At 45.7% G+C, this 14,971-nt stretch overlaps 1 protein-coding gene across 2 annotated transcripts in view; it reads right to left on the bottom strand.

Annotated features, from left to right (window-relative positions):
- Window positions 1-5,415: 5,415 nt before the first annotated feature.
- MCFD2 (multiple coagulation factor deficiency 2) overlaps window positions 5,416-14,971 on the bottom strand; it is a 20,426-nt gene continuing 10,870 nt past the window's right edge. Inside the window, exons 1-4 of one of the 2 annotated variants that reach the window (XM_015557883.1) lie at window positions 14,768-14,912; window positions 9,292-9,452; window positions 8,408-8,567; window positions 5,416-6,881 (exon numbers count right to left, since the gene is read on the bottom strand). In XM_015557883.1, the coding sequence (XP_015413369.1) occupies window positions 6,750-6,881; window positions 8,408-8,567; window positions 9,292-9,452; window positions 14,768-14,887 (573 nt within the window). In that variant the 5' untranslated portion in view covers window positions 14,888-14,912 and the 3' untranslated portion in view covers window positions 5,416-6,749. Of the gene's footprint in view, window positions 6,882-8,407; window positions 8,568-9,291; window positions 9,453-14,767; window positions 14,913-14,971 lie in introns of those variants that run through there. The other variant, XM_015557884.1, reaches the window with a different exon arrangement.

Below are 14,971 nucleotides of genomic sequence, written 5' to 3'. Positions count from 1 at the left end.
GCCCCGATGTGTACACCTGTTGGATCTCTTAGGTTCACCAACTGCAGCCACATACTCCCTCCCCACCCCTTGCCAGTACCCACGGGGGCAGGAGACTCTCTTTCTCTCAGTCCCTGGGACTCCAGCCACCTAGGCCAGCCTCCCATCCTCCTGTCCAGCAGGGTACAAGGACCTCCTCAAACCTTCTCCCTCCTCTGGGCAGCAGGGCCTGTTATCCTTGGCAGGCCTGGCCTGTATGTCCTTCCCGGCCAGCTAGTGGGAAGGCAATTAGAAATTCATGGACAGAAAATGCCCAGTGCAATGTTTCCTTTCAGATGATCTGGCAGAGCAAAGCAAATTCTCTGAAAGCCTCTCAAAGAAGACTGTGAGCACAGCCAGTATCTCCCCTGGGACCTGAACACCAGCCAACCGGCCCCTTCCCACTCTGTCCCAAGGTTAAATTGCCATGGTGTTATTGAAAAGACTTTGTCTTTCAAAACTGGTTTTTAAATTAAACTTTTAATTATTTTTTTATTTGAGTATACAATATTATATTAGTTATATTAACTTCAGATGACTCGACATTTTTAGACCTTACCAGGTGATCACCCCACTAGTTCCAGTAATCATCCGTCATCCTGTCTGAATAAACATTTTAGTTTGAAATAAATGTTAGATCCATGCACATTCAGTTGTAAGAAATATAGGGAGATCCTGTGTACCCTAGGCCCAGTTCCCCAAGGGTAGCATCTTCTAAAACTATAATACAACAGCCACCCAGGATATTAACACTGATACAGTCAAGACAGAGAACATTTCCATCTCCGCAAGGATCCCCCCTGCTGCCCTTTAATAGCCACGCCCACTTCTCTCCTGCTCCCACCCACAAATCTGGTCTCCATTTCTATAATGTTGTCACTTCAGGAGCCCTGTGTACATGGAGTTATAGTGTCACCCTTTGGAAATGGCTTTTCCTCTCCTCAGCATAATGCTCTGGAGATCCATCCAGGTTGCTCTCCATATCGATCGTTTGTCCCTTTGGGCTGCTGAATAGTGTCCCGTGGAATGGACGTGCCAGGGCTTGTTTCACTGTTTGCCTGTTGAAGGACATCGGGGTTGTTTCCAGTTTGGGGCTATTACAAATAAAGCTGCTCTAAATATTCATGTGCAGGTTTTTGTGCCAATATAAATGCCCAAGAATTCAGTTGCTGATCCCATGGTAGTCGCATGCTTAGTTTTTTATGAAACTGCCAAATTATTTTCCAGGGTACCTGTACCATTTCACATTCATCATCTTAAGTATAAAAAAACTTACTTTTCTTTACATGATTTTATCCTCCCCCATTGGCAACATCATTGTCTTAAATATTTCCTCTACTTATATTTAGAATCACATCAGACCATATTATAATTTTTACTTCAAATATTAAACATATGAGAGAAGGAAGGTCTATTGTATTTAACTATTTTTCTTTTTAAAATTTATTCTCATTATAGCTGACATATTGTATTAGTTTCAACATTTGTATACCTTATGAATAAGTCTAGTTATTCATTATAATGTTATTACTCTATATTCCCTATGCTGTATATTACATCCCATGACTTATTTTACAACTGGCCGTTTTTTATTATTATTATTATTATTGATTTTTTACAGAGAGGAAGGGAGATAGTTAGAAACATTGATGAGAGAGAAACATTGATCAGCTGCCTCCTGCACACCTCCTACTGGGGATGTGCCCACAACCAAGGTACATGCCCTTGACCGGAATCAAACTTGGGACCCTTCAGTCCGCAGGCGACGCTCTATCCACTGAGCCAAACCAGTCAGGGCAGTTTGTACTTCTTAATTCCCTTCCTCTTTTCCCCCATCTCCTCCCTCCCCCCAACTCCCTTTCCCTCTGGCAACCATGAATTGTTCTCTGTATCTATGAGTTTGTTTCTATTTTGTTTTGTTTGTTTGTTTCAGATTCTACATGTAAGTGAAATCATCTGGCATTTGTCTTGCTCTGTCTGACTTATTTCACTTAGCACAATACTCTCCATCCATGTTTTCATAATGACAGGATTTCATTCTTCTTATGGTTGAGTAATATCTCATTATATATTGTCCTTTTATTGTTTAAGAACTTCCTTTGGCCATTATTTTAGGGTTGGTCTGCCGGTGAGAAATTCTCTTCATTTTCCTTTGTCTAAGAAAATCTTGATTTCTCCATCATTCCCAAAGGATATTTTCACTACATGATTCTGGATTGAGGATTCTTTTTTTTTTTTTTTTTTCAGCACTTAGAAGTTGTTGTGCCACCTCTTTCTGGCCTCCATGGTTTCTGATGAACTGAAAAATATAACCACATAAAATAACCATATTTCTCTTATAGGTAAGGTATTGTTTCACTCCCACTACTTTCAAATTTTTTGTGTCTGTAATTCTCAGAAGGTGATGAGTCTTGGGGTTGATTTCTTTGGGCTTATTCTCGTTGGAGTTTGCTCAGCTTCTTGAACCTGTAGGTCTTTGAATCCCTGCTCAGCTCCTGCCTCCTTTTCCTCCCCTCCTGGGACTCTGATGGATGGCGGGAAGAATATCAGATCTTTCGTTCCAGTCCCACAGGACCCAGAGGCGCTGCACATTTATTTTTAGTTCATCTTCTCTCTGTTGGTCAGATTGCAGCATTGTTTTATCTTCCAGTTCGCTGATTCTTTCCTCTGCCCGCTCCACTCCACTGAGCCTATCCAGTAACGTTTTTCTTTTGGTTATTTTATTTGGTTATATTTTTCAGTTCTCAAATTTCTATTTGGTTGTTCTTTATATTTTCTATTTCTTTGCTGAGACTTGGTTGTGGTTTTTTCTCTGTTTGATGCATGATCATAATTGTTAAAGTATTTTTTTTTTTATCATGGCTGTTTTAAAACCTTTGTCCAACAATTCTAACATCTGTTACCTCAGTGTTGGCATCTTTTTTTCCCCTTCAGTCTGAGATGCCCTGTTTCTTGGTATGATGAGTGATTTTTTACTGAAATCTGGACATGTTTGTTTTGTGTAATGAGACTGGATCTTATTTAAACTTCTGTTTTAACTGGTTTTCTGACATCTCTCTGGCAGGGTGATGCCTCAGTACTGACAGGTGGAGGGAGATGTCCAGACTCTCTACTTGGCCTCCATTGACACCTAAGGCCAGGAGCTCCTCATTATTGCTGGGCAGGGGTGGGAGTTTGCACGCTGCCCCACACCCCCAACCCCTGCCATGGCCTCCACTGACACGGCAGTGGAAGGTGGGCCTGTTATCCCTGGACAGTGGTGAAGGTCCTGACCCTCCACTTGCCTCCTCTGAACACCCAGGGGGGGAGGAGGGAGGAGCCCAGGTCCAGGTCCCCTGTGTGTTCTCCACTGACCCTGTGGGCAGGAGACAGGGGGCTTGTGAATGCCCGGAGCATGAGGAGCATGCAAGTCCCAGCTCCCTACTGGGCCTCCTCTGGCATCACTTCAAATACAGGAAGGCGGAGGGGTGCCTCATGACTGCTTGGCAAGGGTGGACGTCCAGGCTCTCCAGTCAGCCTTTGTTGGCAGGGCAAGATTTCCCTGCAGGGTTTGGCTGGAGCAGAGAAGTTATTGTCTAAAAGTTTTCTGCCTTGTGGGCTGGCCTTTTCTTCATCCTTTGGCTAGAGAAAGCAGGTTTTCTTTCTTTCTTTCTTTTTTAATGTCTGCTCCTTTTGGCATTTCTGGGTTGCCGGCTTCCTTAGCTCCAAGTCTGAGAATATATGAGAGAAGAAAAAATAAAAGACAGGAAACTTACCTCCATATTGTTACTTAGGTCCCAAGGTGCCTAGCCAGTCCGACTTCTCTCCACCTTTCAGTCTTCTTATGTTTGTTTTATATATAATGCCCCATGGTTTTGTTGTGCTTAGAGGATGGGGGAAAGTACATCTAGTCCATCTTGCCAGAAGCAGAAGTCCTATAATTATTTAACACCCAAGAAGTTCAGACATAACATTCTGGCTCCTGCTACTAATTTCCTGATGGATATTTGGTTAGGTTCTTGAGATAATGAATTTCCTCTTGAGGTCAAATGTGATTTAGCATGTTTTTATTGGGCAAGAATATTTGTGTTCCCCTCAGAACCTTGAGGGTAAGTCTGGCATGTGACTTTATAAAAGAAAAGAAGCTTTTCTTTTTTCTCTTCTGCATAAGATATTGAAATCCAGAAACTAGACCAGGGAGGTTATACGACAAACAATGGATATTTATTAGATCCATGCCCCTGAGGAGTCATCAATTTCTTTGTTGCTCTTCCAGCTCATTGAGGGCGGGACCAGCTCCTCAGCAAGGCTGAGAATAGGTAAGTGTGTGTTTAGCACCTACTCTGCCAGGCAATTGCTAGATGCTTTATATATTTTTCTTCCTTTTGTTAATCCTCGTAGCCACTCTGTAGGTGTATTATTAAAGTTATCTTTTACATGAGAAACTAAAGTTCACAGAGTAGCAGGCCTAGGGTTTCAACTCAGTCTGCCCAAGTCCAAAGCTTGTGCTCATATAAGGCCGACTCTTTGCGGTAAGGACACTGAGTACAGCGGCGTTTCTGATACATTCTGAAAAACCCTTGAGGTGAGCTACGCGAAGGCCGAGGCCCCACAGAGGGGATGGGAGGGGGGGTAAAGGGGTTTCGGGGGAAAGGCTAATCGTGCTGTGTCCCTAAGGTCACAGGCCCCTCGCCCACAAGGGAGACTTTCTTTAAGGAAAGGCAGACTAACAGGACCACAAAGGCCAGCGGGGAATCATTTCCAATGGCAGCCAGCTCTGCAGGGGGAAGGTGTCCAGCCTGTTTAACGGGATGACTCTACCTTCTAAGGATCTGCTTCTCCTCCTCCCAGCTGCCTCACTGACCCCCTTCCTAGCTGCCAACAGTATGAAGTTCCTCCAACCATAAGCCCACTCACTAGATCCGTCCAGAAGGGCAGCTCTGGATGAAGAAGGGCCAGTGCGAGATCCAAAGATCCTGGGAGGGGGGAGGCAATGGCAACTTCCTTCCTTGCTTTCAACTGGCAGAACAAAATGTTATTTCCAAAAAGCCTGAGGACTGTACTTTTTGCTTGGGCCTGGGAGGCTTGCAATAATGCTATCTAATTAAATTTTCCAGCAAAGAAAGAACAGTCACCAGACTCAAGGAGAAAACACTGTGTTTTCCTAAGCCAGAAAATGTTGTCATAATCTGAACTTGGCCAGGAAAAAAGGTCCAAAAAGTGATTTCATTCAGAAGAAAAAAATGTCTAAAAGAGGAAAGTGACTGAATACTGGGAATGACCCCTGCAAAAGGGGCGGTAGAGGCAGGGAGGGTCACAGGCTGCACGGAGCAGGCACACATAAACATCTGCATCAGGTAAACAACGCCTTCAGGTGATGGGCGAAGAAGCCTATTAGACAAAATCAACGGCCCTTTATTTTGTTTCATCAGTTTTATTGGTCATATATCCAGAATTCATTATATAAATCTTCCAAAATAACTAGATTTTACAAGAATAGTTTATAATTCAGCTCTGATTGCACAAATACGTGACACAGGAAACCATTTTTACAAATACATGTTTTCTTATAAGAATACTTCAATAAAGAAAATAAGTCTCTATACATCTTACAGTAAATTTTATGCAGTTTTCCCCCATTCAATCATCATTTTATGATTTCTATCACAGTATGTCCATTACATCCAATAAACCAAATCACAATTTGCTGCTGCTTCTCACTTTCAGCTATTACTGGGACTCACACTGTTGAGTTTTTAGGCTTCTCTTTCCAATCTTTCCTGATCTCAAAGAATTCACATATTTAGGCTAGAAGAGGTCATTTAAACAATAGTCCTTCTACATACAACTTGTATCAGGTTAATCACTGTGCCCGGTGAACGAACTTTTCACTTGCACTTGGCTGCGGCAGCTAGTAGTTTTACTCCCGCTGTATCAGGCAGAAGGGAAAACCCTTGCATGCCTACGTTTCTAAACTGCAAAAGCGAAACTCTAGAAACAAGAGTTAAATACAAATATTAAGAAAGCTAAAACATGTGCTATTGATTAGAGAACAGTTTTAAATTCAAGGTCTCTCCCAGGTTGAAGAAGACATAAGAGAAATAAAGTATAAGGATATGGCAGTAGTTTCATAAAATATTGAAAAACTGAAAAAGGTTAATCTCTTAGGTCAGTGGTGTATCATATCCAAGTGCCAGAAGATACAGACTCTGGCTAGCTGAACTCAGTATCTGACATTCACGTGAGGCTGTGGCTTTGATAGCTTAATCAATACTCACTTGCCCAAAGCAAGTAATCATTTAAGCCAGGGAACTTTACAGAATACTGACCATTTTCCTGAAGAGACAGCACACACAAGGGGGAACATTTGGCATTGATTCCATTCCTTCACTGTTACTAAAAAGTGTGTCCACTTGGCAAAGCTCGTCTTAGTTTTCAGGCAGCATGAATTAAAACCAAGAGAACAGCAGTATTCTACAGTCCTGTTCCTGAGTCCTCAGCTCCAATTATCCAATATTCTTACAAAGACTCTTCAATCGAGCCCTTGTCCAACAGATTTAACAGTACTTGGGGACAACATGTCCCATTGCTCTTGACTTCTCTTTCTCACACCAGTGTCACTTGCTCTAGAGGTTTTTCAAAATACTTTTTTTTCAGGAATTGGAAATGAATTATTCTGCATTACTGAAAGTGTTCAATCACATTATAATGGGTCACATTTGCATAATAACTAGGAGATGGTCAAATAATATCTACTGGAGTGATTTTGCAAATTCAGCATAGTCGATGTAGCCATCATTGTTCTTGTCATCGTCTCTTAAAACACCATCTATTAAGTTAATCAGTTCCTCTTCGCTCATCGGTGGTTCCTGTTCAGTCCCTCCCTACAAAATTTAAATGAGACAATGAGTTGGCACATTTTACTGGAGGTACTTAGCCAATTTCCAAAATGTCCATGCTCGTACATGTCTGAAGACTTCAATGTAGGACGTGGCTACTTTCTAGGAATCCACAAACCATGTACCAGATACAGTCAATTCATAACAATCCAATTTAGAAATTATATTTGCCAGTTAGAAGATATAAACAAAGTAGGCCCTTACTTATTTATTTTAAAAATTACTTCTCATCCTTTTCTAATTACAAGAGTCATCCATGTTCACTGTAGAAAGCTAGACATGGTTTACACAGAATTATGTGTTTCAGCAGGGAGTGGGGGTGGGCTAGAAGAGTTCAATGGTGTGGGAGGGCATATATAATACTTTCAACAATAAAGATTTTTTTAAAAAGAATGATGCATTTCACAGATTCCAGGACCCACAAAGCCATCCTAGAGAAAAGCTTACAGCCCAGGCCCTCCCGAGGACCAGCTCTGGGCACCATCTGCCCTGACACAGTAAGAAACGGTCCACCTGGACTAGACCCTGGGGTGAGAACAAGAGGAAGAAGGCCTGCTGACCAGAGCAGACCCTGTTAGGGTCTTTGAGGGAAGGTATTTCTCCTGCTCCAGAGGCTCACTGTGCCGAGTGCTAAGCTCTCGCTGTTCACATCCTGTGACAATTCTTCCTTTGGCACCTCTTCCATATCTACCTTTCCTCTCCTATTGCCACCACCACCCTCGCCTGCCAGGACTCTGAACCATTCTTCTTCCTCAGACCAGACTCTCCTCATGCCTCACAGTCAGCCTCCCACAGCAAAGGATGTTCCCAAAACACTGCTCGAGTCACGCCATCTCCTGTATGGAGCTATCAGCGCTCCCCACGGCCTTCAAAGTCAACCCAAACCTGCTCTCCTGGCGCCCATGTGATTACAGCCACCTCACCAACGTTGCCTCCCCCCTCTCTCTACACTGCAATGTGCAGAGCAGAACAGGCATTAGACCTGAAGACAAAAGATCTCAATTTCCATTTCCTCCCCTCTACAATCAGGTAGTAACAATGCCAGCCCCTGCCTTCTCAAAGGCTGTTGCAAAGATCGGGTGAGATCTCTAACCTACTTGAAAGTGCTTTGCAAACTGCTTTGTTCGCAGACTGTACAAACCCTCCATTGCTGCCGAGCCCCTCGGTCCCTCGGTTCCCTGGTTCCCCATTCTTCTCAAATAAAATGACATCTTCCCTGCTCTGCATCTTGAACATGGTCTGCCTTTTGGGTGCTGGTTTTCAACTCTGGTATGCAGCAGAAATGCCTGCAGGTCTTGTTAAAGACACAAGGCCCTGGGGCTTCAGCTGTAGCAGGTCACCCTCTGCAAGAAGGACCACTGAATAGAAGGAGACAGAACAGAGTGGCAAGCAGAACTAAGAGAAGCAACAATACTACTGCACTGGGCAGCACAGGCCATCAAGACGGGGTGCTGAAGTACCAAAGGGAGGCCTTTCCGCAAGGCTGCCCAGTGCACCACTGCCTGACCTACCTCCTTATGGACATGAGTGATGGCTGTGGAGAGTTCTAGGCCGTCAAGCAAATTATTGCCGTCGTAATCATGCATTTTGAAATAATGGAGCTGCAGTTCTTGTGGAGACATCTCCGCCTCGGGTTTGTTGATGACACCTTCTAGATGTTCCATGATATGCCTAGAAACCAACAGTTAGATTCAGACCACTTGGCAGGGACAGTGGGATCATGCCAAAACCTTAAGGACTCTTAAAAGTTCAAACCTTGAAACTCATCCATTGAGAAACAGGGGCAGACCACACTCAAGGGTGGCAGATATAGGCCAGGCCGTGAAGGGAGCAGGAATAAAATAAAACGCTGCATTTATTATGCTGGCAAGGTTATGAGTGATTTTTCCTCTTTATTACTAGAATGTTGCTATAACATTTTTTGAGGCTATCAATTAAAAAAACTTTTCTTTTTAAAGCAATTCAAGGATAACAGAGTATAAGGTGTAAGGCTAACTGGCCCAAAACAAAAATTACAACAAATGACTCAATGTTTGTGCCAATAAAAAAAGAAAATGGTCTTGTCACAGTCAAGAAACCTTAGCTCTATTCTGGATTCCCATCCCACTACTGCGCGCGCGCGCGTGTGTGTGTGTGTGTGTGTGTGTGTGTGTGTGTGTGTGTGTGGTAAGAGACAGAATGAGTTCAGGCAAGTCATTTATCTCATTTGGGCCTCAAGATCCTCCACTGGTGATACGATGACGAGAAAAGGAATACCTGACTCACAGGTGGATATAAGGAATCCACCGCGTCCTTGAAAAATGTGAGCAGAAGGAAGAGGACTGAGTGTGCCGTCGCAGCCGGCTGCAGCCGAGAGGAAGGGGGACCCCGGCCACAGCGCTGGCTGAATACGTACTCTTGGTCGTGCACTGTGTGCTTATCCAGCCCCATGCTGCCGTGATGGGAAGAACCAGCCCCAGGCTGCTCCGCCCTGGTGCCTGAGGCACAACAGGCCCAGAGCAGGCCGCACAGGAAGGGGGTTCTGAGCAGCTGTAGAGATCTCATGGTCGCTGGCACCTGGGAGGTGGGGAACACAGAAGATCAAAGTGAGAACACCAGAGCTCAAGTTCTTTCAACACTCAAAACAGTGTGCTCCGGAGAAACCTGATAAAGGAGCAAAGTTGGGGAAGAGAATATGTTAAACTGGCTCCAAGGCCAGCTCTGCCACTAGACCACTAGACTCTAGGTCCCCATCACTCAAACGGCACGTCCATGACCTTCCTGAACCACCTCCAGAAGGCCAAGCAGCTCACTGAGAGCTTCAATGGGTTTGAAGATCATTCCTGCCTACAAGCACTTACAGTCCGGTGAGAGCAGTACTTCCTACCGAGAGGGCGAACACAGGCAGAAAGTGGGGAGTCCTAAGACAGATAACCCCTGAGAGTTCACAGAAATAAAATTCCTCTGGGTGAGGGAAAATCAGAGTGCTGACAGCACGGGGACTTCAGCTGGGCCTAGATGGAGGAGTGTGCTGTGGACCTGCAGGGACTGAAGGACGAAGGGAAAGGCAGGAGCAGAGGTGCAGGTGCAGCGAAGTGGGAAAGAAACTCCAAGTAGTTTAGTTTGTCTGGAGCCCAGAGAGTGTGAAGTAGGAACAATAGGCTGCAAAGGTGGACCAGGCAGTACTGGACATGACTTGGCAGGTCAGCCAAGGGGACTGAAGTTCCTGGGGATTCCTGAGTGGGAGATGAGATCCGAGCTTGCTTTCAGAATGGCTCCGCTGGCACACAGTAGGGAAGGTATTTAGTGGAGCAAAGGTAGCGAGGGAAGCGATGAGGTGGGTCAGTTCAAGGCCAGCGCAGAGAAGAGGACATTAACCCCTGCCTCGTCCACTTTCAGCACTGTGACAGAGGCAAGTAATTGAACCACGTGAAAGATCTGTGGAAAGGAGGGGTACACAGAAATTCGGATTCCATCAAGTTCTCCCGTTGGCTAGACCTGGGATTGTGGTCAACAACAGTAAGGCAGTCAGCTATGAGCAAGCTCCCGAGGTCGGGCGTGCTTTGTTCCCATCAACATTCCCCACCAAGGCTCAGGCAGGGCTTTACTGTTAAACTGCAAGTCCTGGTCCTTCCTGGGGCTTATGGACTGACCTCAAACAGGAAGGGGAAGGACAGCCAGGAGACCTGCACACCAATACAAAGAAAGCCCCGACGAACACATTCACTTCCTAAAAGGCAGTGCAGATTCTGCTGGATAACCAGGGCCAGTAATTCCTAAGGGGCCAACTGCAGCCACAGTCTCAAACCTATAGCAGTAAAGGTAAAGCATAAGTACTGGTCATACCCTTCCGCATGCTACACACCGAGCTCAGCTCCGAAACTCAGCCATCTCTACTCCCTGTACCTGGGCTGGGAAGTAGACATGTTGCAACCCCCTCACCCATCCTAAAAGGAAGGACCCTGGAAAATGCCACCCCTACATTTAGGAAAATTTTCCAAACCTATGTTGCCTATCTGCAGCATAACCTCCCATGGCTCCCTCCCTAAGGGGACAATAGTCAGTGGGATGTATCACTTAGAGCAGCGGTTCTCAACCTGTGGGTCGCGAACAATGAAAATACATCCTGCATATCGGATACTTACATTACGATTCATTACAGTAGCAAAATTACAGTTATGAAGTAGCAACGAAAATAATTTTATGGTTGGGGGTCACCACAACATGAGGAACTGTATTAAAGGGTCGCGGCATTAGGAAGGTTGAGAACCACTGACTTAGAGGGTGAAAAAGCAGCATCTAGTCTTATTACTAAGGAGGGATATCATAATGCAGTATGTCAATAATTGGAAAAGATGTTCAATATATATCAAACAAAAAACAGGCTGCAAAAGTCTGTAAAGAAAAATTCACTTTTGTAAAAAAGAATGTATGTAGCCCAGCTGGTGTTGCTCAGTGGTTGAGTATCAACCTATGAACCAGGAGGTCACAGTTCAATTCCCCGTCAGGGCATATGCCCAGACTGCAGGCTGGATCATAGTGGGTGAGCAGGAGGCAGCCAGTTGATGGTTCTCTCTCATCATTGATGTTTCTATCTCTCCTCTTCCTCTCTGAAATCAATATAAATATATATATATTTAAATGTATGTATATTTCACACAGAGAACAACAACTAAAAATAAAGACTATCTTCTGAGTCATGAGATTAGGAGTGATTTTTATTTTTACTTTTTCTATTGCTTCTAAAATTTCTACTATAAATGTGCTTTTTATTTACAAAGATGTATTTAATATAATTCATCCCATAATTTTGTTCCAATGTTATATGGCTGGAATGAAAAAGGGGCTTCCAGTTCTCATTTCTAGAAAATAATTCAACCCTAACCAGTTTGGCTCAGTGGATAGAGCGTTGGCCTGCAGGCTGAAAGGTCCCAGGTTCGATTCCGGTCAAGGGCATGTACCTTGGTTGTGGGCACATCCCCAGTAGGGAGTGTGCAGGAGGCAGCTGATCGATGTTTTTCTCTCATTGATGTTTCTAACTCTCTATCCCTCTCCCTTCTTCTCTGTAAAAAATAAATAAAATATATATTTTTTTAAAAAAATAATTCAGAAACAGAAACCACATTTCCAATTTTACCAAAGAAAGGTGTCCAGACTCTGATAAGGCCACTGCCACTGTACCTGATACCAGAAAACAAGGTTTCGAGTTACTCTCAGCAGTGACTGCACCGGCCGGAACAGAACAGAACAGTTTGTTAGAGTTCTGGACAGGAGGGATCAGAGTGGGAAGCCAGGTAGGTCCTCCCAAGCCTTTCAGACTCCTACACCTTGAAGGCCTCTTTCTCCAGCAAGCCGTCTTCAATCTCAAGCCTGGCTTCGGTGCTCTTCCCATATGCTCCTGAGTGTGTCCCTTCAGGCAACAGCTGTGAACGTGGTCTTGAACAAGGCCTGATTACTGTCGGTGCCCTTTGCTGGACTGGGCTTTGTGAGGGTGGGGACTGCATCTACATTCCTAGCATCAAGCACAGAACCAGGCACAGAGGTTGACAATCCTCAGTCTGTGTGCCATGGTCCCTGGGGGCGCGGGGAAAGGGAGTCCCACTTTACGAACATGCTGCCAGATGTCAATGTAACTGAACATAAAACTACTTTGTTTTTTTAGATATCTATCAGACAGTTGAGCTAAATGGTCACTAAACCCATGGCACCATTTCCTATAACTATGGGGTTGGAAACTCAGTATATCAAATTGGCGGGGGGGTCCTCTTTGAAGAACACCAAAAAGTGATTAGTAGTATAGTAACTATGGGTCCAAATGATCCCTTCCTCAAGGGAGGCAGAATAACGGCCAAGAACCATTAATACTGAGCATGTCCCGTTGTGGTGTGCTGTTGCAGGTTTCGAACTACTTCGTTGTGCTGCTGAGCTACCTGGCCAGGGCTTTTACATAACTTTTATATGCACTGAGAAACCAAAAACTTCACGTGACTCACTTTATTGTGAAATTCGCTTTACTGTGGTGGCCAGGAACGGAGCCTGTAATACCTCCGCGGGATGCCTGTATTAGATCACAACAACAAAAACCAAAGCTATGAACACAAAGGAGAAACTCTCCCTCCGAAGGTGGTAATGAAAGCAGGGAATCTGACCGCCACCTAACACTTTAAACTGGCACATTCGAAAAGAAACATAAGCAACTCCCTTCCGCCCCATGAACAAGTTGCATCACCCACACTCCAACCACTTTGTCCAAGGCCATGAGCAAACAGCCGGGCAGATAAACCCTGGGAGTTCCTGGCCTCGCTGGGTTTTTTTGAGAAAACGTAAAGGCCAGGTTGGAGAAAAACCCAAAGGAAGAGAGATTTCTGAAAGAGACTTCAGAGTACAACCCATGCTGGGAGGCATCCTTCACAAGGAGAAGCCGCAGGCCTGGGAGCGAAGCACCCTGCCATCCGCAGTCGTGAGATCCCGCAGTGCTGGGACTGTCAGAGTTCCCCTGGCTGCGTTCTCTCCCCGTCCCAGAGCACTGCTCCCGCTGGTTCCATCTGTCTGTCCTCCCTCTTCCTTCCAGGCCCAATTCAAAATACCATCTCTGGATTCTTCCAGGTCCAGATCCATTGTCCCCTCCTCTGACCTCAAGTCTGCAGCTTCTCACACTCATCTGGCCTTAACATACGGTCACATATTGTTCTCCTTTTGTTTTTCTTTTCTCCCCCAGCTCTGAGGGCTGGGAACCCATCTTTTCTGTCTCTTCTATTCCCTACTAAATGTATCACCAAGTGCTGAGCTGACCTACAGGTAGCAGGCCTTCACGTCTGAATCCGAGCAGTGGGTCTGGGCCTTAGGTATGTCGTTCCCTATCACAGAAGATCTGGCCTAAGCTGGAAAAACAACTTCCCTCTGGAGCCTTCCCACCAGTGGTGTGGCCTGGCCCACCCACCCCTCTCATTATGTAGTTTGTCCTACCAGCACGGAAGAGTTTGGAGCCAGCCTTCCTCCCATCAAGCCCACAGCAGCTGTTAAGAGCCTTTCCCTCACACCGAAGGCCCTTGGTTAAGAATCCAAACTCAGAGCAGCCACACTCACCAACATCCAGACATCCTGAACCCCGAGTCAATGCCAAAGAAAAGCTCTGATCGGTACTTCCCCGTTTGAAACTTCCATGGGCCTGAGCTGAGGATGAGAAAATAACCAAGCTCCTAGGCCAAAGCAACCTCTACAGGGGCTGGGGGTTGAGAACAGATTCTGGAAGTGCAGGCATTTGGTACCTGGGTCTACTTGTTCTTCTGGGGGAGCTCAAGGAGCTGCCATGCTTCATTTACATATGTAACTAACATACTCTTTACTAACAGCCGGTGCTGCACAAGGTACTGAGGACAGGACTATGACTGAGGCAAACTCCACTCACACAGATTACAACCTGCGGACCAGTAAAACACACAACCCACACCTGGAGAACTGCATTAAGGACCAGGAGGATTTTTCCCAACCAAAGGACAGCACCTCAGGGGGAGGGAACATGATGTAGCCGACACCTGAGCCTAGGAACTTGCTCTACCCCAGGAACTCCACAGTCCAATATGGCTGGAGACTCAGCAGAGACTGGTGAGTTAAGAGTAAAAACAGGACAGGCTAAGGGGCTTGCGAGCCCTGTTGGAGAGCGTGGAAGAGCAACGAGCAGCTCCTAAAAGGTCGGAAAGGGAACGGTGTGGTGACCAGGTGTGCACTTTCAGACCATCACCCTGGCTCTCCGGTAGGGAACAAGCTCCAGAGGATCATCAAAGACACGCAGGGGACCAGTCAGGCGGCTCCTGCGGCATCGGGGGCAGAGATGACAGCGGCCTGTGCCAGCTGGAGCAGAGAGACGACGGGGCGTGGAGGAGCGGACGTACCCCAGAGAAATTTGTGATGGATCCGATATGGGTGGCGAGGAGCACGGGAGACGAGCATGACGCCCAGGTTGTGGCTTGGGCACCGGTGGGTGGCAGTGCCCATGCCCAGACAGGGAGCATAAGAGGAAATCACCTCCCCTCGCCTTCCCACTCCTGGGCACAGCCTAACCAAGCTCGCCCGGCCAGACAGGACCGCTTGTTGTC

This window comes from Myotis davidii, unplaced genomic scaffold (genome assembly GCF_000327345.1).
Source record: "Myotis davidii unplaced genomic scaffold, ASM32734v1 scaffold6, whole genome shotgun sequence".
In the NCBI taxonomy this organism is placed as follows: domain Eukaryota; kingdom Metazoa; phylum Chordata; class Mammalia; order Chiroptera; family Vespertilionidae; genus Myotis; species Myotis davidii.
Note: the sequence above shows the minus strand (reverse complement) of the source record. Positions and strands in the feature narration are given on the sequence as shown.